The following is a 20160-nucleotide window of genomic DNA, read 5'->3' on the forward strand; positions in this document are numbered from 1 at the left end:
AAAACAAGCACCAATATAAACTCCAATATCCGTGACTCGCTTGGTATGATGGTGCTTCATAGAGTGATGATTTACATTATTTGTCATGAATAATACAGAAAATAAATTAGATAAACTAAAACATTGCTGTTTTTAACAGGATGGGTGGACATTCACCATTGGAAGTTCTTATATTTTGTTTATTTTTGAGAGGGAGCATTCATCGTTTACTTATTCATTTGTTGTTAGTATTTTGTGATCATTTTGCCCATGAAATTCTATGTTTACATTCAAAATAAGATTTAAAGAAAAAAAAAGAAAATAAAGAAAAATCATAAAACACAGCAAAGCTTTCACGGGGAGGCGCCATCCACCCGACCAGGCGGGAAACGAGCTCATGATTCAGGTTGGTAAATAAAAGGATTTCCTCCCCCAGAAATGTTCCTTAAATGTCAAGAACTCTGCAAAAGACAAAAATAGAAAGGGAAGCTAGAAGCGAGAAAATAATTTACTATTTCTATTTATTTATTTTGTCCTTTACAGTCGCAATTGTTGTTGCTGCAAACTTAGTCCAACGCGGATGAAAGTTGGGCGTTGCAGCCTCAGACGCTGGGTTGACGGGTGGGAGGCGAGATGACGAACACACACACACACACACACACACACACACACACACGCACGCTCACCGTGGCCGAGCAGAGGCGGCGTTACTGAGCCGCTCCGGAGGGACGACGGTCGGACGTACGGCAGCTCGGCGGCTCCTCTGCAGCCATGGCAACTTTTCCCGCATTCCTACAGGCGCTCTTTCTCTTTCTGGCGACCACCTCAGGTGAGTTTATTAAAAAAAATGTTTTCAAAGTGTTATGAATGTTTTTTTTCTTTAAAGATAAATTAATAAATGACTCAGAGGGTTGGGGTTCTGCGCTGATTCACGGGCGACGGAAGCTGCAGAGAACTCAGCCCCGGACTGTTTCCCTTAAAAGGGAGTGAAAAGTCGTTGTTTCTCCTAGAAGTGACCGAGAGGGGGCCCGCACGGCCCGCACGGCCCGCACGGCCCGGGGCCCCGAGGACGAAACATCTCAGACTATCCTTTACACCTTTGATACATTATGTCAAACAAACCCAACCCTTGCTCGCATTGCTGGTGTCCATGACAGTGACAGCTTACCTGCTGGTGACATTCTTGTATTTTTATGTGGATTTTCTTTTATGCTTTATAGACTTTTATGTTTTATGGGGGACATGATATTTGGTGACCGGTGTTGTGTACTACCAAACCACACCCATGGATACATGACACACAGGATGAGAATTCTAGTTGATTTGCTTTATCAATATTGCCAATATTGTCTTTTGCTGTCAGATATGTGTCATTATCAGAGTAAATACTACTTCCTGTATTAATCTGTATTAGACCTTATAAAACATTCTAGTGTTAAGAGTCAGTGCATTTTATTGCAGATTATCTAAAATAAGTATTGCTCCACAGGTTTTTATCATTTTCCATTTCATTCTTATTTCAATCGTCACAGGTTCAAATATTTGCACGTCCAAAGGAGTGACAACTTGTCAGCAGTGTTTGGCAATTCATCCCAGCTGCGCCTGGTGTTCTCAGGAGGTAAAAAAAATGACAAGAAAAAGACAGTAAAGAAAACATGTAGAATCATGCTCCTCATGTGAATTGCTTCACCTGTTTTCCGTCGGTAGGTGTTTGTGCAATGTCAATCTTTCCCACAAGATGTTACGTCTTGGTCTTGTGCAATAAAAATAAGCCCATATTTACAAGTAAATGCAAAATCAGAAGCATTTAAAGAATTTTATTGAGCATATAATTATATGGCCCTAAATTGGCAGATTGAGTTTGAGATCTTTTGTTTTTGAATGAAGCTGAGTTACTAAATAAGTTAGTCGTTTCAAAGTTATGGACGACAGATTAATTTTTATTTCATGTTCAAGTAACTTCAGACTTTCAGTGTAAAAACTTAAGCCGAATCTTATCCCGAAATCTCTTACTGTTGGAGTGCCTAACACTCAGTCGGGGGGGTCGGGGATTGTTTCAGAAATTCGGGAAGGGCGGGTCCAGTGTGTCCCGCTGCGACCTGAAGCAGAACCTGCTGGACGGAGAGTGCAGCGAGGACGCCATAGAGTTCCCCTCCAGCACCTTGAACATCGAGAAGAGCGACCCCCTCAGCGACAAGGCCTCCGGGACGGCCGGCGATGTCACCCAGATAACGCCTCAGAAAATCCACATGACGCTGAGACCGGGTAAGAACGATGTGACAACAACACAAAAGAAGGCCAATGAGTTAGTCATTACACGCAAGCAAAACTACTTTTTGTGAGAATTTCCCAGTGTGGATTCTCTACTCAGGACATAATGCAAAATGACTTGTGTGATGAGATGGATGACTTAACCAGGAAAATTTGCTGAATTATTATCTATATATATTATATTTAAATAAGCAACCTTATTGGAAAAGTGGTAAAGGTTATGATGATGGCAGAAAGAAGATGCAGCTGTCGTATAATCTTTTGATTGATACGAAGGTGTGAAGGTATACCTGTAGTTTTGGCACCTGTCCCTCGTTCTCGTATTTCTTGGTGCTGGGCCCGCTGCAAGTGAAGGAATTGCTTACCACATCCAAAAGTCCATTTTCAAGAAATGTCAACATTCATTCATTCATTCATTCATACGCCAGTTTTCCTGCAGTCAGGGTCATTGCGGGGCTGAAACCAATCTCAGCTGTCATTGAGTGAGAGGCAGCATACACCCTGGACAACTCAACTGTCAATCATAGGCTTCTCATACAGAGTCATCCAAGCATTCACTGGCTCATTCCCACCTCTTCAATGAACATTTTTTGGACTGTTGTGGGAAGAGAGAGCACCTGTAGAGAACCCAGGCTGGAGAACACGGAGAGAACCCAGGCAGAACATGAACCAAGTGGAAACAATTCGCGCAACAGAATCACACATTGGGAAAAAGATCTGGGACTTTAAGAGACGCGAGTAGATGATTAGTACAACATCGGCATCGTCCTTTCTTGACCCCCTCTATATGTCTTCTGCACTTATCGAATGTGTGACCCCGATCCACCCCCACCCCTCGCGCCCTCCCTGCAGGTGACTCCAAGCGTTTCACGGTATCGGTGAAGCAGGTGGAGGACTACCCAGTGGACCTGTACTACCTGATGGACCTGTCGTTTTCAATGAAGGACGACTTGGCTCGTCTGCGCACCTTGGGCAACGAGCTGGCCGACACCATGGGAAGGACCACGAGCAACCTCCGCATGGGTTTTGGGGCCTTTGTTGACAAGACCGTGTCCCCGTACATGTACATGCACCCCCATGAGGCAATCAATAACCCCTGTGTTGGGTAGGTAGGGAAGACGACATTGACGTCGGCAACGCTTTTTTAATGACTAACTGTTCAGTCGCGTTTCATAAGAGTTTCCCTTACGTAACTTATTGGATATTTAGGATCAACGAGAGATGCCTGGCTCAGTTCGGGTTTAAGCATGTGCTGCCGCTGACGGATGAGGTGTGGCGCTTCACCGAGGAGGTGGCGAAGCAGCAGGTGTCTCGAAATAGAGATGCGCCAGAAGGTGGATTCGACGCCATCATGCAGGCGGTGGTGTGCAAGGTAAAGCACATCAACAGACAGGCAGGCATTAGCACACGTCAAACACTTGCACGGGAAATAATCTCTCCTGTCGTGTTACTCAAATAACCGCCGAATCTAGGAAAGGATCGGCTGGCGTCCAGATGCCTCCCACCTGCTTGTCTTCACCACCGATGCCAAAACACACATCGCTCTCGATGGACGTATTGCCGGCATCGTCCAGCCGAATGACGGGGAGTGTCATCTGGACAGTAACAACATTTACAACAAAACCACTATTTTGGTAAAGAACTGAAATGTTAAAAACCAAGAGGCCTCCAGCACTAAGATAAATTAAATTTAGCCTGACGTTTTGGGACACATTTGGCTTTTCTTCAGATGCCTAACAAAAATGTTACCTTGGCGCCATTCTTAAAAGGTACGAACATGTGGGGATTTATGACAAACTTTACCTGATCTCTATAATTTGCAGGACTACCCTTCCTTGGCCCTAATGACTGATAAAATGGCAGAAAATAACATCAATTTGATATTCGCAGTGACCAACTACGTGGTGCCGCTGTACAAGGTAATTGAACCGGGTTGTGTTGTAGTTACCGGTATATAAACACACGAATCGCTGCGTCACCTTCCTTCCGTGTCGCTCTTTTCAGGAGTACAGTCAGCTCATTCCAGGCACGACTGTGGGAACACTGTCCGGTGACTCCGGGAACGTTATTGAGCTGATTGAGGAGGCCTATGCTGTAAGACGGTATTTGTCGTTTGTCCGTGGCCGTCGATCAACAGCCGGCGTGTTTGACCTGTGATCAATCCCTGCGGGCAGAAAATTCGCTCAAAAGTGGAACTGGAGGTGCTCGGAGTCCCGGAGGAGTTGCTCCTCCACTTCAACGCCTCCTGCCTGAATGGAGAAATCATCCCCGGGCTCAAGTCGTGCACCGGCTTAAAGATTGGAGACACGGTACGTAGACGCCGTGCAGGCAGAGCCCGAATCCTCACGCATCCTGCGACCGCCCAATGGTGTCACCCGTCCTCCTCTGCAGGTGTCCTTTAGTGTGGAGGCTCAGCTGCGCAGCTGCCCAAAGGAGAAGACCCACAAACTCACCATCAAACCTCTGGGCTTCAGGGACGCGCTGGAGGTCACCATGGATTTCGCTTGCAGCTGCGACTGCGAGGCAGAGGCCGTAGAAAACAGTACCCTGTGCAGCGGAGGCAACGGCACCTATGAGTGCGGCGTGTGTCGGTGTCACCAGGGGCGGCTGGGCCCGAACTGCCAGTGCTCATTGGAGGACTACAGCCCCTCCGACGATGCCAACTGCATTTCCAAACCGGGGGCCGCCGTCTGCAACGGGCGTGGGGATTGTCTGTGCGGACAGTGCGCCTGCTACTCCAATGAGTTCGGTCAGGTGTGGGGAAAACTCTGCGAGTGCGATGACTTCAACTGTCTACGCTTCAGGGGCGCCCTGTGCTCCAGTGAGTAGACACGCTTCTTCCTATTTGCACTCGCCGTTTTTGCGCCGTCTCTTATCAGATCACATGGCTTTTGCTAAAACAAACATAATGTTATTCAACGTGAGATCGAAAGACGTGGGCTGAATGCGGTCGGCTCACCTCGCGATACAACAAATACTACATTTTCATCTGTGCCACATCGCCGGGCTAATAGCTGTGGCTTTATGCGACCAGAGTTGAAATTTCTGCTCCCATCTATGCGGCTTGAATTAATAGGCTGCATGCTTTCCAGAAACAATGTCCTGGTTTCACTGGAACATTCCACACGCCATCTGTGGAACAGCGTTCTTTTGAACTACCTCGCAACATCTCAAGTCATATATTTCATTGTTATAAGTGTCTCACCGTCTCACAAATGAACAGGGTGTTGGGAGGAACCGAATAAAGATTTCAGTTCTAGTGCAGGTCAGCCATAGCTTGACTCCACTGGAGGTTATTACAAAATATGTTTTCTCATAATAACAAGGAAAAGTTAGCAGGAAAGACTGGCATGCCCTTCCTTTCCCTTTTCCCCGCGGAGGCCTCAGCAGACCAGAGAATGTTCTGTCTGTTTCCAGACCCTTTCAGACTGTAAACACATCTTAACAGGATAGTTTTCTCTTTTTTTGTTGATTGTGTATAATTAATAAGAAAAGGACACCCGCCCCCCACCTCATACACATACACACCAAAGTCGGAAGTCAATATTTGTAAAAGATATACAACTATATCCTTTAGCAGTTTAACAACAACAGTAATGCTTACAAATGGCAAATCCTTCTCTCTGGCCTGTAAACAAAGCGTGTGTGTATGTGTGTGTGTGTGTGTGTGTGTGTGTGTGTGTGCGTGTGTGTGTGTGTGTGTGTGTGTGTGTGTGTGTGTGTGTGTGTGTGTGTGTGTGTGTGAGTGCGTGCTGGGTGTGTGCGTGTCTGTGTTGGTACGTGCACTCGGGCTTGATGAAGAACACAAGCAATTGGCACGAATCACCCAGTGTGATTCGTGCTCCTTCTACGCGCAACACAACAGGACATGCTGTCCCTCCCCATTAGCAGCCTGTACAAGGCCGCACATCGAAACTCAGTTAGGCTAATAAAACATTGATAAGATTTGTCGTCGGGTTCTTTAATGTAACAGCAGTCAGCAGCAGAGATTTAAATGAGTGGAGCTGGTGGGGAAATATTGGTGAAAATCTTTTTCTGCCCCCACTTGCATTAAGAAGAGTAAACTTTTGGATTTTTTTTATTTGAATTTTGGTGGCGGAGTGGTTTTCACTCCTACGTCACAGCAAGAGGGTCCCCGGTTCGATTCTGACAGGGAGCCCTTCTGTGCGGGTTCTCCGGTTTCCTCCCAAAGTCCAAAAACATGCAGTGGGCTCATTGGAGACCCTGAATTGCCCAGACACGCAAACGAGATTGTGAATAGTTGTGTGTCTTTATATGAGGCTCTGTGATTGACAGATAGCCGGTCCAAGATTAGCTTCAGCCCTTGGCGATCCTGAGTGTAGGATAAGCCATGAATGAATAAATGAATTTTCAATCCTCGAACCCCGGTGGCTGCTATTTCAGTGGACAAATACACACAACTGGGTTTGATCACAGAGTAGTGCTCCTTGATGATTCCCATTTTCCATGTGTGAGCAGAGGCACCTGGTTCCCTGTCACAGAAAGAAACTCCATATACGGCTCGGCAGGCCGAAACATGCATTGCCGTCCGGGTAGAAAATTCTAATACGTTCACCTTATCAGGACAAGATAAGATAAAGCAAGATGATCTGACATAATCTGGATTATTGGGGCAGTGGCAGGAAACAGCAGTCCAGCACAGCTCAGTACAGCTTGGTACAAAAAATGAACGCAGCAATTAAAATTAATGCGACCAAAATTATACAGTGTGCTATGAACAGCTATTTACAGTCAGGACCCGTGTGAGCAAATGCCTGTCATCGATCCCTGTAAGTAAAGCGTGTTGAAAAACGCAGTGAATTGTGAAACTGCATGTAAGCCGAGACAGAGAGGACCAGCGCCCCGGTGTTGCAACACACTGTCATGCAAGTCGCTGGCTGCCACCAGCTTAAGGTACCCGCATAATCTTGCTGTTGTTTTTGAACATTAAAAGAGGGGTCATGGCGGGGGGACCCAAGCAAATAGGAGCCAACCGTGTGTTTGCAAACTGAAATCGTCTTGGAATATGACTTACTTTTGTCAACACGGGGTTGTCCAGAGGGACTCTCAACAGGGGCTGTCTTACGGAGAACAAGGTATTAAGGCAGTTGCTGACGACATACGGGACCTCACACACTCACCTCGCCCGAAGGCCAACGCATACACACCAGGATATCGTGAGGTTTAAATTGGGCCAGGAAAGGCGGCGAGCCTCAGTAAATCGTGTGGCTATTGGCTTTTCGGAGAATGAGTGTCCCTCGGCCTCAGCTCAATTGAGGCTTCCGCGACCTGTGGCTCCTCCAAAGCCTCCGTGTCATTCCCCGTGGCGGTATATTTCTTTCTCTGCCAAGGGGCTGCGGCGCAGAGCGGAGGAGCAGGAGTCAGCAAGCCCAGCCTCAGGGTCCATAAATACTATTGGAAGGGGGAGCAGGAAAGTTTGCATTCCTCTTGCAGGCTTTTGCTCAAACTGTTCTCTAGCAATCTCCCTGTCTGTTTAACTTATCCGTGTCTTTTTTTTTTTTTTTTTTTTTTTGTACTTTAACTCTCATCCGCCCTCCCGCCTTGTTAACCTTTCCCAAAGCCTGTGCATGTGATGAATGGGCTGGATTAGCCCCCCGTCTCACAGCACACTGGGATGATGTAAACTCTTGCGGGTGAGTCGTCTCTCCCTCCCACCGGGTGGAGGTGAATTTTCAATCCCGCGGTTCCGCTGAGCGACGCACTGCGAGAATCCTTTCTCAATCAGTAAAGACATTTCAAGGGGGAGATTAATTCTGTGCAAATTGTTTCTTTAAGAACACTCATGGAGGTGTGGTTCCCGCTGTAAATGGCGCTCGACATATTTTTTTTTTGGATTGTAAATAGCTCTCAGGGAACTCACAGGCCAAAAACACCTCTAAATTCAAAGTGGAACCAAACTGAAAATGCTTAAGAACGTTACATGTTGTAACACTATAATACACACTCATTGATAACCCTATTGTGGAGAACATGGACTTCCCAGATCAGCCGTGTCTCAACAGTTAGAACAGGACCTGGCGCCATCTGTGACAAGAAGAAAGTAGAGTCAGGAACAACATTCAGTCAGAAAAACATCTGAAGCTTTAAGGAATTACCTGAAGAACCTTGATGGTTCGCCGCGCAGAGACAGCTCTTTGAATCTAAATGAGGCCTTGTGATTGACGGGGAACCCTGAGTGCAGGATAAGTGATACAGATAATGAATGACTGACTGAATGAATGGATGAATTTTCAATCCTCAAGCCTCGGTAGCTACTATTAGCATGTGCAAATACCTACAACAAGGTTTTATCATGGAGATATGCTCCACATGGGTGACTGAACCAGGAGTTTTTGAAGAGGTTTATTTTTTTTTCAACCAATACTATCCGGCCCTTCGTCTTCAGAAAGTTCTCTCTTAGTCCGTCATGATCTCATCTGACTCAACAGGAAGTACGTGCGGCTTAAAAACACAAAACGTCATATTTTAAGCTTTTGAATTAGGGGCTGTGATATTTCATGTTCAGAACCCCTTCCCCCCACCCCCACGACAGACACACATGCACCTCACCCCGGCCGAGTCCAGCGGGGGGCTGTGACTCACTCACTTAGTCATCCTTTGTCAAAATAAATTTGGTTCCCCGCTAAGAACCCTGTCAGCTCTGGGACGCCACTTTGGTCCCAGCGGTGCCTGGATGTGCCGATGCATTGTTCTGTAGCCTCCAGACTCCGCCGCTAAACGGACATGTCATTTTAACGCAGTCGCGAGAAAGACCGGGTGAATATGAGCCTCAGGAAGTGGTGTGAGTTGTTACCCGCCTGCCTGCGGGGACATTGGGTTTCATTAATGCTGCTCTCCCACAGTGGCTCGTTTCCTGTCTTTTCTGACCTAGATCGAAATTACAAAGAAACTGATGCCACATCATTTGCCAGGAAATGCTTCAAACACTCAGCTGTTACATCATCAGAAGATTTAAATGGCAAATTAAAACATAATTAAAAAAAAAAAAAACATGACAACTAACTCTTGGATTGGCACTTGCGGCTGAAAAAACAAATAAAATAAATCCCATATCTTCAATTAAAGGGTGGAGATATGACGCTTGATAATACAGAACTAAGAATGAAAAAACTTGCGGGTGAAGCGAGTGTGTCTGAGCATACAGGTGTTTTCAAAACATGTCAATTTTCCTTTCCATGTCCAAGACATTAAAAGTAAAAAAAAAAAAAAAAAAAAAAAAAAAGACTCACTGGTGTTCGGCATGACAACCTTTGTGTAATTGTGTAATTAGCTCCGTGTCATTTTGTTTTGAAGACTGTTGCGTAGACTTGACTCGAAAAAGTTTAATTTAAACTTGCATTTATATGATATAAGCTTCATCAAGATGATGATCTTAATGTAAGTTCACCGTGAACATGCTGCGTTTGAAAACGCAAGATGTTTCCTGTTTTTTTGTCAGATTCACGGCTACCCCGCAGCCCCGTCAGACCAGGTTGATGTTATTGTTTTGACTAAGAGCTCTAATGAGACCTGCCTCTCACACCCTTTTCCTTTAACCTCTTTCAGACCACGGGAAGTGTAGCTGTGGCTCCTGCCAGTGTGCTCAAGGATGGAAGGGAGAGAACTGCAACTGCTCCACCATCATAGACACCTGCATGTCCAGCATGGGCATGCTGTGCAGCGGCCGGGGCTTCTGTGAGTGCGGCGTGTGTCAGTGCACTCAGCCCGGGGCCTACGGAGCCACCTGTGAGAAATGTCCCACTTGTCCTGATTCCTGCACCATTAAAAAGTAATTGCATCATTTTGAAACGGAGCAGATAGGTTAAAAACAGCACTCTTTGAAAAAAAATCCAACTTTCTACATGTCTTGTGTAGTCGCTCCTACACTTTGAGTGGGTTTTGCGGTCATCTTGGCAGCAGTTGTCAGCGAACATGACATCTTAGACCTACATCCTTTGTTGATTTCGACCATTCCTGCACTGGAGATTAGCGAGTATGCAGCTGGAAGACGATAGCTGGCGCATCCGTCGGCTAATCTGAATGCGTAGGTCTGAATGTGTCACACGGACGCCTGCAGGAAAAGGATTGTGGTGCCCACTGTCAGAGGAGTCCATCGGGCGCAAATCATCTGCTTCCGTATCGGGAGGGTGGTTTCGTCACTGGAAGTTGGAATAGGACAAGCAAAGCTCAGTGACTTTTCCTACAACAAACTGGTAGAATTTTTCCCCCTCTTCAAAAGATGCAGGGGTGGCGCCGTGGCGTTCATTGAAATGCAGCTGATCAGTCACAAGTTTACGACTTCCTAAAACACATGATCGTTTCACTGGCTGTTTTAAACTCGAGCCTGTTGTCACGAACTAATCCTTGTCGAAGGGGACCATCGGCAGCCAAATGAGTTACCGAGATACAGATAACTTGGTATCTTGTTGCTAAAGGTACTGAGCGTCGTGGGGATTTATCAGATGGAATATTTCCTTGTTGCAGTCATCCATCCAGCTGAATTTGCAGTTTTGTCGAGGACAAAAGTCAAAACCAAAAGAAATGAATGCAGCGAATCTAAAGAATACTCTTCTGAATACTTACCAGTCCAAATTCTCCAGGACAACCAATGTATTGACTGTTTTCTAAAATCTTCGCAAAAAACTGCAGCGAAGCATTTCGAAGCGCGGAAACTTTTCTCTATTGTGATTACCCCAACAAGATCAGATGTGGTCTCACGCACACCAGGGAAGGTTCGCAAAACCGCACTTATGTTTGCCTCCTGCAAATCAAGTCGAATCCAAACAGCATCCAGGGAAAAAAAAAAATAACCATGAGACCGTGTGACGCCAACTGACGGCACCTTGTGTTGCAGGGAGTGCGTGGAATGCCAGCACTTCAAGCGGGGCCAGTACATCGAAGACAACAGCTGCAACAGAATCTGCAAAGATGAAATCAGAGTAGTGGATGAACTGGGTGAGAACACCTCCGCCGCTCTCTCTGCCACATAAATACAGCCAATTACGTGAGAGGAATGTTCTCGAATGCAACTCCGACCGTGTTCGCTCATTCTGACGGTGTATCCTCATCGCTCCTTCCTCTCCTTTCCCGTCTCTTTGACCCGACAGTGTTCCACGATAAGAATGCGGTGAACTGCTCGTACAAAGATGAGAACGACTGCGTGGAGCACTTCCAGTATTATGAGGATGAAAGTGGAAAGTCCATACTGTTCGTGCAGAGCGAGCCAGGTACCGTTTGGGGTGTTTCTTACTTTTTTAAGGCTCTGGATTTAGGGCAGATTATTAGGACAGAGTTGAGCGTTCGCCCCCCCCGAAAGCCACACAGTCAGTCTGGCAGCTTGTGCGTCCAATAATATGTACTTTTCTGCAGCGCAGCACATCATCCGCCAGTTAACCACAGCTACACTCTTCCACACACACTGCAGTGCTCCGCTAGATATTTAGGGGAAGTGTATCGTATGACGAGGCCACCGCCACCGATGACTGAATCGCAACTTCTCCATCAAGTACATGAAAATGCGAATCCCCGACAAGAAAATGTCTCCCTGTCTGTCGGCCATCAGAGTGTCCCGAGGGTCCTGACATCCTGACGGTGTTGCTGCCGGTGACTGGAGCCATCCTGCTCCTGGGCCTCGTCGGGCTTCTCATCTGGAAACTGCTGGTCACCATCCACGACCGCAAAGAATTTGCCAGGTTCGAGGAGGAGCGCGCCAAAGCCAAGTGGGATACGGTGAGAACCCGCACTGACTGGGGATCACGGTTGTGGGTTTCTTAAAAGCATAATAAAATGCAGGGGTAGGATATGGCTGCCCTCTGTTGGAAGGAAGTCTTGAAAATCCCTTAAAAAACAAACAAACAAATGAAATTAAGCAACGCTTTGCCATTTACATTTTTCAGGCAAACAACCCGCTGTATAAAGGAGCCACGTCCACCTTCACCAACATCGCGTACAGGGGCACCTAAACGTGGACGCAACAAAAACCACAACTCAGGGGTCAACGACAGAGATGGAATGTAGTATCCGAAAAAAAAAAGAGAAAAATAGAAATTGGAGAGGAAAATTATTTACACTGTCACTGTGTCTGGCTACTGTAGCTCACAACTATTTATTTCTGTCACCAGCGTGATTCCATCACGCATCTTGTGCATTTTGAAGAGGAAGTGCAGCTTTTAATGTGAGTAGGCAATTTGACTTTTTTTTATAGGACTTTGAGATACATTCTGTTGTGTGTGTGTGTTTTTTTTTTGTTGTTTTTTTATTCTCTATTCTTTATTCTTTATTCTTTCTTTTTTGTTTTCCATCCCATTCAATTTGAAAGAATAAAAGGAAGAGCGTTCGGTAGTTTCAAAGCCTCTGTCAAAACAGAAGAAGACTTCTTATTATAACAAGTGGAAATGCAATAGGATTTTTTTTCCAATAGGACTTTTTTATAGAATTGTAAAAAAATGTTGAACTTTTTATAGAATTAAATTATTGTCATTAGTTATTTCTTCTGAATCTGAAGCTCAAAAGCGTTTTCCTGACAAAAATCGGTCAGATAGGTCAAAACCAATCAGATAAATGATCATGTGTAATAAGGATGCTCAAGAGCCTCCATGGCACAGAATTCTCGATGTTTCTGGTCTGTGTCGTTTTTTTATATGCAGCGTTGTGGAATTTGCTAACCGCTATGACTTCCCTATTATCTTTGCATCATCCTGGTGTTTGGGTTTGTGGAGTATATTTTTAATTATATGAAAAGATAATGATCTGTTGTGCCTTTGCAATGTTCTTGCAATGCGTAATTACAAAGTGCCAAAAAGCCTTAAAGCCATTTTTTGTGGACATTAGAATTGTTTGTTGTGGGGGGGGCAAGTCAATGGTAATGGAGGGAAATGTCTAACTTTCCTCCTGGCCCGTACAGCAGATAAGAGAACTCTGCTGGTTCTACTATTGATCCTAAAATGTGGTCTGCTATTGCACTGCCCTGACTTCACCCTGACTACTCCATGATGGCTTTCATTAAACAAAGGTCAAAGCTATTTTTGGCCGATGTCCGATCGGCTAATTCATTATTTAAGATGAGCTGTAAGTTAGCAGTGTGAAATAAAGATCCGGATGCAGTCAGTTGCTGGGGTACAGATGCTTACAGATCACCGTGCACTTCAACAGAACATTCTACCGAAGTTTAAAAGTCTCCGTCCTTTGGTCTCAAGCTAAAATCTGACAACCACTCAGAGCACAATCAAAGCACAAACGCAGAAAAATCATTGAAAACAAAGAGCAGCAACCCAATTTCATCCCGGCAGGTAAATTGGGAGATGTGTCACGTAACAGTGAACAAATCTATTTCCTCTCACGCACACACAAAATATAGGCTAAAACTGCACATCACTTTAATACAAAAGCCTTACAATTATGAATCAAGTTGCCTTCTAGCCTTTTATTTCATTAAGTGTGAGTTTCATAAGACTGAGTATTTTTTTATGAACTTTTCTGTGATGGGGTGGGGAAAAAGGCTGGTAAACATGTCAGCCCTCCGTCGATGCTCATTGCGCACATAAAGCCCTCAGATGTTTCTTCTCCTATTGCTTGTGTGTTCAAACTATGTTTTTTTAAACCATTTTGCTTAACTGCACATCAGCAACATCTAGGCTTCTGCAAAATGTTATTTATTACCTTTGCACGTCCCCTTACATCCCGCGGTGTGTTTCACAGCATCCACGTCACATTAATGCCACGGTCCATCCTGTGTGTGCTGTCCTAAGCTGATTTTTATACTGTTTATCTGAATGTCATTTGCACTTGAATAAAGAAACTGAACCAAAAGAACACAAAGTACTATTATCACAGTTTTGTCCATAGTGGTTTTATTTTGTATCAAAACACTTCCAATAAATTCACTTTTTATAAATATGAGGCATGTTTAATCAAGGGGTTGGCCATGTCTTCTGTCGTCTGGTCAACATTCCAGTGCATAAGCAGCCCATTCTCCACTTTTGGACTAATAAAAGGTCATCCCATCCATGTTAAAAACAAATATATGAAAAGAGAATCCAAATTGGCAGGATGGGGGGGGAGGGGGGTTGATATGCAACAGTACAGTCTGGCTCTTTGGTTTTGCTTATTAATTGTTCAGATAAATTTAAAAAAAGTAAGTAATCACATGCAAATGTTAGACAGTCAGCTGTAAAACCAGCTTATATATTGCATAGAAATGTGTGCCCATCTTTAACTGGATACACTTAACCAGACACACTTGATAATGTGCATTCTTTCACTTGTAAATACAGTAGTTAAAAACAGTTTAACAGCTGTCAACTCACTAATATCTATCAAAATCAGCTCTATTGACCAGGTATTCTCACAGAGGAACAGCACATGTTCGATGTTTTGGAGAGAAGGTCAGAGAAGCCAGACGGAGATGGCTGGGTCATGTACAGAGGAAGGAGAGTGAATATATTGGTAGACGGATGCTGGAATTGGAGTTGCCGGGCAGGAGGTCTAGAGGAAGACCAAAGAGAAGATTTACTGACGTTGTGAGAGAGGATATGAAAGTAGTTGGTGTGAGGGAGGAGGATACAGAGAGTAGGGTTAGATGGAGAAGGTTGATTCACTGTGGCGACCCCTGAAGGGAAAAGCCGAAAGGAGAAGAAGGAGAAAGACTTTGATTCTGGTCGCCAGTTACACAAAATACCAACATTGAGGTAAACTGGACAAGGTACATTACACACAATACAACATACAAAGTACAGCGTGATTATCGGAAGTAGCAGATGTTATTATTAGTGCGTGACACAACAGTTAAGGTGCTGTTTGCATTTCTGCTTTTGACATAGCTTGTGGGCGCCACTGTTGCAACTGCTGCTGCTAATAACAGCAAGAACAAGGAGAGCAAAAAGTAATATAAAAAAAGCCCAATATCTTTGCACATGTCCAGGATGTTACTGACGACCTGTGGAATTCAGTTTGCGAGCCTTTGCATTTAACGGCTCAGCCTCAAAAGGTCGATTTAGTCTTGTGATATGTCGCCCTCTAGTGCTCAAGAACGACACGGAGCTGCGGATTATACCCGTGTTTGGGTTAAAAAATATAAAAAACAAAAAAAAAACAAACACAAACTCTCAAGACACTCGAAATCGAAAACACTAGTTATCACAGTTACCTCAACCGCAATTATTTCTCAAGCACAGAGAAAGACCATGTCTGTACAGAACCATAAACGGAAGAGTGACACTTTCAGGTTTCGGGTGAGGAGTAATGTGGATTTTATTGTTCAAGCTCTCAATTTACTTTACTTTTAATGATAATAATTGTTTTCAAAAAGCACCCTTAAAGCAGTCGGGGCATGCAATAACAGAGAAACGACACACTCAGGCAGAATATTTCATAAACAACTATGGTGGAACTTTAATGTAAAGTTAGTTCCTCGATGCAACCAAAACCGATGAATAGTTTTTCACGTTTAAGACCAATAAGAAATCCTGGTTGGCCCGCGAAGGTGGTTATGCAATTTTTCCAATGTTACCTGAACGCAACGCGGTGACGCGCCGCCGCCCCTCTTCCGTTGCGTCAGCGCGAACATGGCGGCGCCCGGTGCCGCTGCAGACGGAGTGGAAGGAGGCAGCGGGGAACCGCCGTTAATACTAACGGATTCCCCCGCCGGTGACGTGAAGAGGCCTCAGTTCGGGACGCGGTTCCTCACCGACCCGCGGCAGATCTTTCAGCATAACGCGTGGTTGGTATCAACGGCCAGACCCCTTCACAGCTCCGCCTCAGGGCTGGGAAATAAGCGTTACGGTCTGATGGTGGTGTTTGGAAATAATACACTTATTTTAAACCCACCACCGTATGTGTGTTCGTTATTAACTGCTTTTCAGAGGAGTTTGGGTTACGTGAGGTTCATAATAATCATCATCTTCAATCCTCTTGTAACCAGGGACAACGTGGAGTGGACTGAAGAACAAGAAGCAGCTGCTAGAAGTAAAGTCCAAGAGAACAGCCAGCCTCTGCCCCCAGACAAACAAGGTTGTCGTCGTTTGTTTTCTATCCCATTCAATTTGATTTATTTATGTTTTTAACTGAAGCTCATATCTGTAACATCAGTTGTCCAAAGAGCTGCACGAAAACTATTACAAGGTAAAACGTTTAAACACAACGCTGGTATATCAAGCCATAGGGCCTCATATACAGTGACAGATTACAAAAAAATTCCCATGACGACAAGATTTAGGAGTAATAACAAAATATAGGTGTTCCGAAAAAAGCCAGAGATCAAAAAAGTGACTTTGGTAATAATTAAAATCCCCATATAACATCATGATATCATATGTAGAAGCTATATGATTGTTTTAACGTATGTGCTATGTTAGGTATACCTTGGGGGGCAGTGTGGCGCAGGAGGTCTTTAGAACCGAACATTCCTGGTGTGTCGAAGTGTTGTTGAGCGAGACGCTGAACCCCCAACTGCTCCCCTGGCACTGGTGGACGGCAGCCTACTGCTCGTGGTTCATCCACGATGGGTTTATTTCAGATAACGAATTTCCCCACGGGGATGAAATAAATATTTATACCTAAAGCTGATGGGTTTTAAACAGGCTGGGGTGAAGATAGACTTGATTATCACTCTGATATCATTTGCTCTCCCCCTTCCTGTCTTGCAGAGGACTACGACGTGCGGGCCAATGAGTACTGGAACGATTTTTACACGATACACGAGAACCGCTTCTTCAAAGATCGCCACTGGCTCTTCACCGAGTTCCCGGAGCTGGCTCCGCAGCAGAGACACACCGAGGCCTCGGACCCAGGCCACAGTGGAAAAGTGTCCCCTTTGCCACTTCCAGATGGTGACTATCCAGGCTCCTCTGCCACGTACCGCATTCTAGAGGTGAGGGATGAATTCTACTAGATTCTTAATTCTACTTGTGCCATAGGACTCATTTTGTCACCTCCGTGGATAATTCCGCAACACGAAACACAATAAGTTTTCAGGCTTGGGCTAAAGTTGGTTTCTTGATTGTCAGGATTTTTGTATTATTTTGAAATGTCTGCTGATGTGTTTTATTTTTTTTAACCCTTTACAAGCTAAACAAGTGTTGTTTGGACTGCTGCTCTCTGGACAGGTCGGCTGCGGCGTGGGCAACACCGTGTTCCCGATCCTGAAGACCAACAAGTAAGTGGGGGTCAGATATTTACCCGTCAAGCTGCTCAGGCCGTGTCTGACCGGCGTTGTCGCTCGCTTCTGTCTTGACACGCGGCAGTGACCCGGGGCTCTTCGTTTACGGCTGCGACTTCTCCAGCACGGCTGTGGAGTTGGTCAAGGTGAGGTGCTTTTGCTAGAGGAACACGGGAGTGTTCACGGGGACTATTCATGAGCGAAGCGGCGAGCTAATGGATGAGATAACGCTGTGTTTCATCAGACCAATCCAGAGTATGACCCGGATCGCTGCTTCGCCTTCGTTCACGACTCCAGTGACGAGAATGCCTCTTATCCGGTCCCGGACGGAAGCCTCGACGTTATCGTGCTAATATTTGTCCTATCGGCGCTGCATCCAGACAAGTATGAACGTTATTTCTCTTGTCTTTGCCGTCTTTACGCTGTTTTGACCCGCTCGTCATCTTTCCTCGACTCTTTGTCCTGAAGTCTGACCTCTTTTCTCAGGATGCAGTCGTCCATCAGTAGGCTGGCACGGCTGCTGAAACCCGGGGGGATGATGCTGCTCAGGGACTACGGACGCTACGACATGGCACAGCTCCGATTCAAGAAAGGTCAGTCGGACGTAGACACCCCTCCATTGTGATCTGAATGATGATGAAAACCTTCCTGTTTGGTCGCGTTTATTCTATGGAATTATTTTACAACAAACAATCGACCTGTAACTGTCCTTAATACATTTAGTTTCCTGTAAAAGTGCTGTGTTGAAGATGGTACTAAATGGCAATGATGACTTGCAAGACACACTTGCTGCAACAAAAAGAGCCCATCCTGCATTTTCTAGAAACCCAGTATTTTCCCAAAATAATGACAGTCATGATAAATGTATTTATGGAGCACTCTCCATCAAAGCGTTCCACAATTGAGAAGGGTCAAGAGTAGGACACAAATGAATAATGATATATTCCATTCATTTATTCTGCATGTCCTGCAGAGAGGGACGCGGTGGGGTTAGATGCTTCCAATTAACCTACTGTATGTTTTTGGACTGGACTCTTCATTTCCAGAGCTGAGAAAGTGGAGCCTCCTTATTTAGGCCACAGGGCTATTGCTTTTTTTTCTATTAATACACCAGCGTGCAGAAATAAAGTCATTTCCAGCCACCCCACTGACAGTTTTATTACCTGATAATCTGCCTGATATTTGCTGAAGGTTACGAGGGTGGGAGTACTTAGAGCATAGATGTTATGCCAAAAATTGCAATTTCTTACACCTCTATGCCAAAAAACTGCCATTAAATGATTAATGTAAGGCGACCATTACATTTGGTACACGGCCACATGATTTGAACCAACCGAAACCTCTGAATTTTACAAATGTCCAAATCGTGACCTCGATACAAAGTCCCAAAGCCGTCTGAGGTAAATACTGCTTGACAGTGTCATGAATATCATTTATATGTAATTACCTTTTACAGTTTGCTCCTTTTTGCATACAGTTCCTTGTGATTAATATTTAGAAATAATTAGCCAACTGTGTAAAAACCAGTGGCTTCACTCCATCCCTGTTGTCACTAAAAATCCAATTGGGCAGAATTGTCACTTGCTTCATTGTTGAATAACGTCAAATCAACACATCTCTCTCAGGAAGGTGTCTATCGGAAAACTTCTATGTCCGTGGCGACGGAACGAGGGTGTATTTCTTTACTCAAGGTGAGAATGGCCCCGTGTTTACATTGAATTTCCACGTATCAGAGCATAATCCTTCATGTCTGTTTTACGTCAGACGAGATCCACGCTTTGTTCACCGGGGCTGGACTAGAGAAAGTGCAAAACCTGGTGGATCGGAGGCTGCAGGTGAACCGCGGAAAACAGCTCACCATGTACAGGGTGTGGATCCAGTGCAAGTACCGCAGGGCCCGCGCCCAGCCACCCGAGACGCAGGGCTGAGCCAGGCCGGGAAGTTAAATCCACCTGGCTTGACCTTTTAGCCGCAGCCGGAAACAATAGCCCTGGAATCAAGGCGTCGCTCACTTTCTTTCCGGAGAAGAGGATGTGACTGGACGGGGACTGTGGTCCCGTCCACCGTCAAGGACCTGAAAGACGCAAATCTGTCCAGCTCTGCTCTGTAATCTGAGAAAGATCCCCCATTCAACCCAGGGGTGATTTTAAGATATATATTTAAAAACAAAACAACTTTTTTTATACATGCAATGAATAAAAAATGCAATTATAAATCAATTTGAGTGTTTTGTGCAACAAAGGAATGTTTTATTTGTGTGTTGAAAAAAATGTGTTACTCTTATCAGTATTTCGGACAAAACTGCGAGTGCCCAAAAGATTATAAAGGGATTGCCAACTTTTGAAATAAGCGCTATTTTTGTCTTGCGTGTGCATGTGCGCGCGCCGTGTCATTGTGTTGTGCACGCGGAGATCCTGTACAGGCGCGGACGGAGCGGACGGCCGAAAAAAAAAAAAAAACACTTGAACAATCTCACGAGAAAATATGAGATTTTACCGATTATTGTTTACATTGCAAAAACATGAGAACCGAATCGATCCGGATTAAACTGAGCCGGCCGCGGCGGCAACAGCAGCAGCACAACTTCCGAAACGGATCGATTTCTCCCCTGCGGTGAGGAGAGGCGACTGGAGCCCAACTTTGTTTTGATCGTGCCGAGAGCCAGGACCCGAAAATCTTTTTCACTGCGGGGGGAGAAGGGGAAAAAAGAGAGATAGAAGGGGGCAACTGACGCCCGTTTAAAGGCATCATTTATG

At 45.1% G+C, this 20160-nt stretch overlaps 2 protein-coding genes across 2 annotated transcripts; both read left to right on the plus strand.

The window, feature by feature from the left end:
* The first annotated feature begins 657 nt into the window (after nucleotides 1-657).
* On the plus strand, nucleotides 658-14058 carry LOC147217417 (integrin beta-3-like). Its single transcript, XM_086175387.1, has 15 exons — nucleotides 658-808; nucleotides 1512-1597; nucleotides 2040-2244; nucleotides 3103-3355; nucleotides 3460-3622; nucleotides 3723-3884; nucleotides 4074-4169; nucleotides 4255-4344; nucleotides 4425-4559; nucleotides 4642-5071; nucleotides 9817-10039; nucleotides 11105-11205; nucleotides 11358-11477; nucleotides 11813-11979; nucleotides 12147-14058. Exons 1-15 carry the CDS (start codon nucleotides 751-753, stop codon nucleotides 12210-12212), a joined length of 2355 nt encoding a protein of 784 aa, XP_086031513.1. The 5' UTR covers nucleotides 658-750; the 3' UTR covers nucleotides 12213-14058.
* A 1732-nt stretch (nucleotides 14059-15790) lies between these two features.
* mettl2a (methyltransferase 2A, methylcytidine) lies at nucleotides 15791-19619 on the plus strand. The gene is made up of 9 exons (XM_086175745.1): nucleotides 15791-15967; nucleotides 16169-16257; nucleotides 16893-17116; nucleotides 17352-17401; nucleotides 17490-17550; nucleotides 17649-17788; nucleotides 17891-17997; nucleotides 19030-19095; nucleotides 19169-19619. Exons 1-9 carry the CDS (start codon nucleotides 15813-15815, stop codon nucleotides 19330-19332), a joined length of 1056 nt encoding a protein of 351 aa, XP_086031871.1. The 5' UTR covers nucleotides 15791-15812; the 3' UTR covers nucleotides 19333-19619.
* The last annotated feature ends 541 nt before the right edge of the window (nucleotides 19620-20160 follow it).

This window comes from Fistularia commersonii, chromosome 28 (assembly GCF_037954325.1).
Source record: "Fistularia commersonii isolate RoL2024-O1a breed Wild chromosome 28, RoL_Fcom_v1.0, whole genome shotgun sequence".
NCBI lineage: Eukaryota > Metazoa > Chordata > Actinopteri > Syngnathiformes > Fistulariidae > Fistularia > Fistularia commersonii.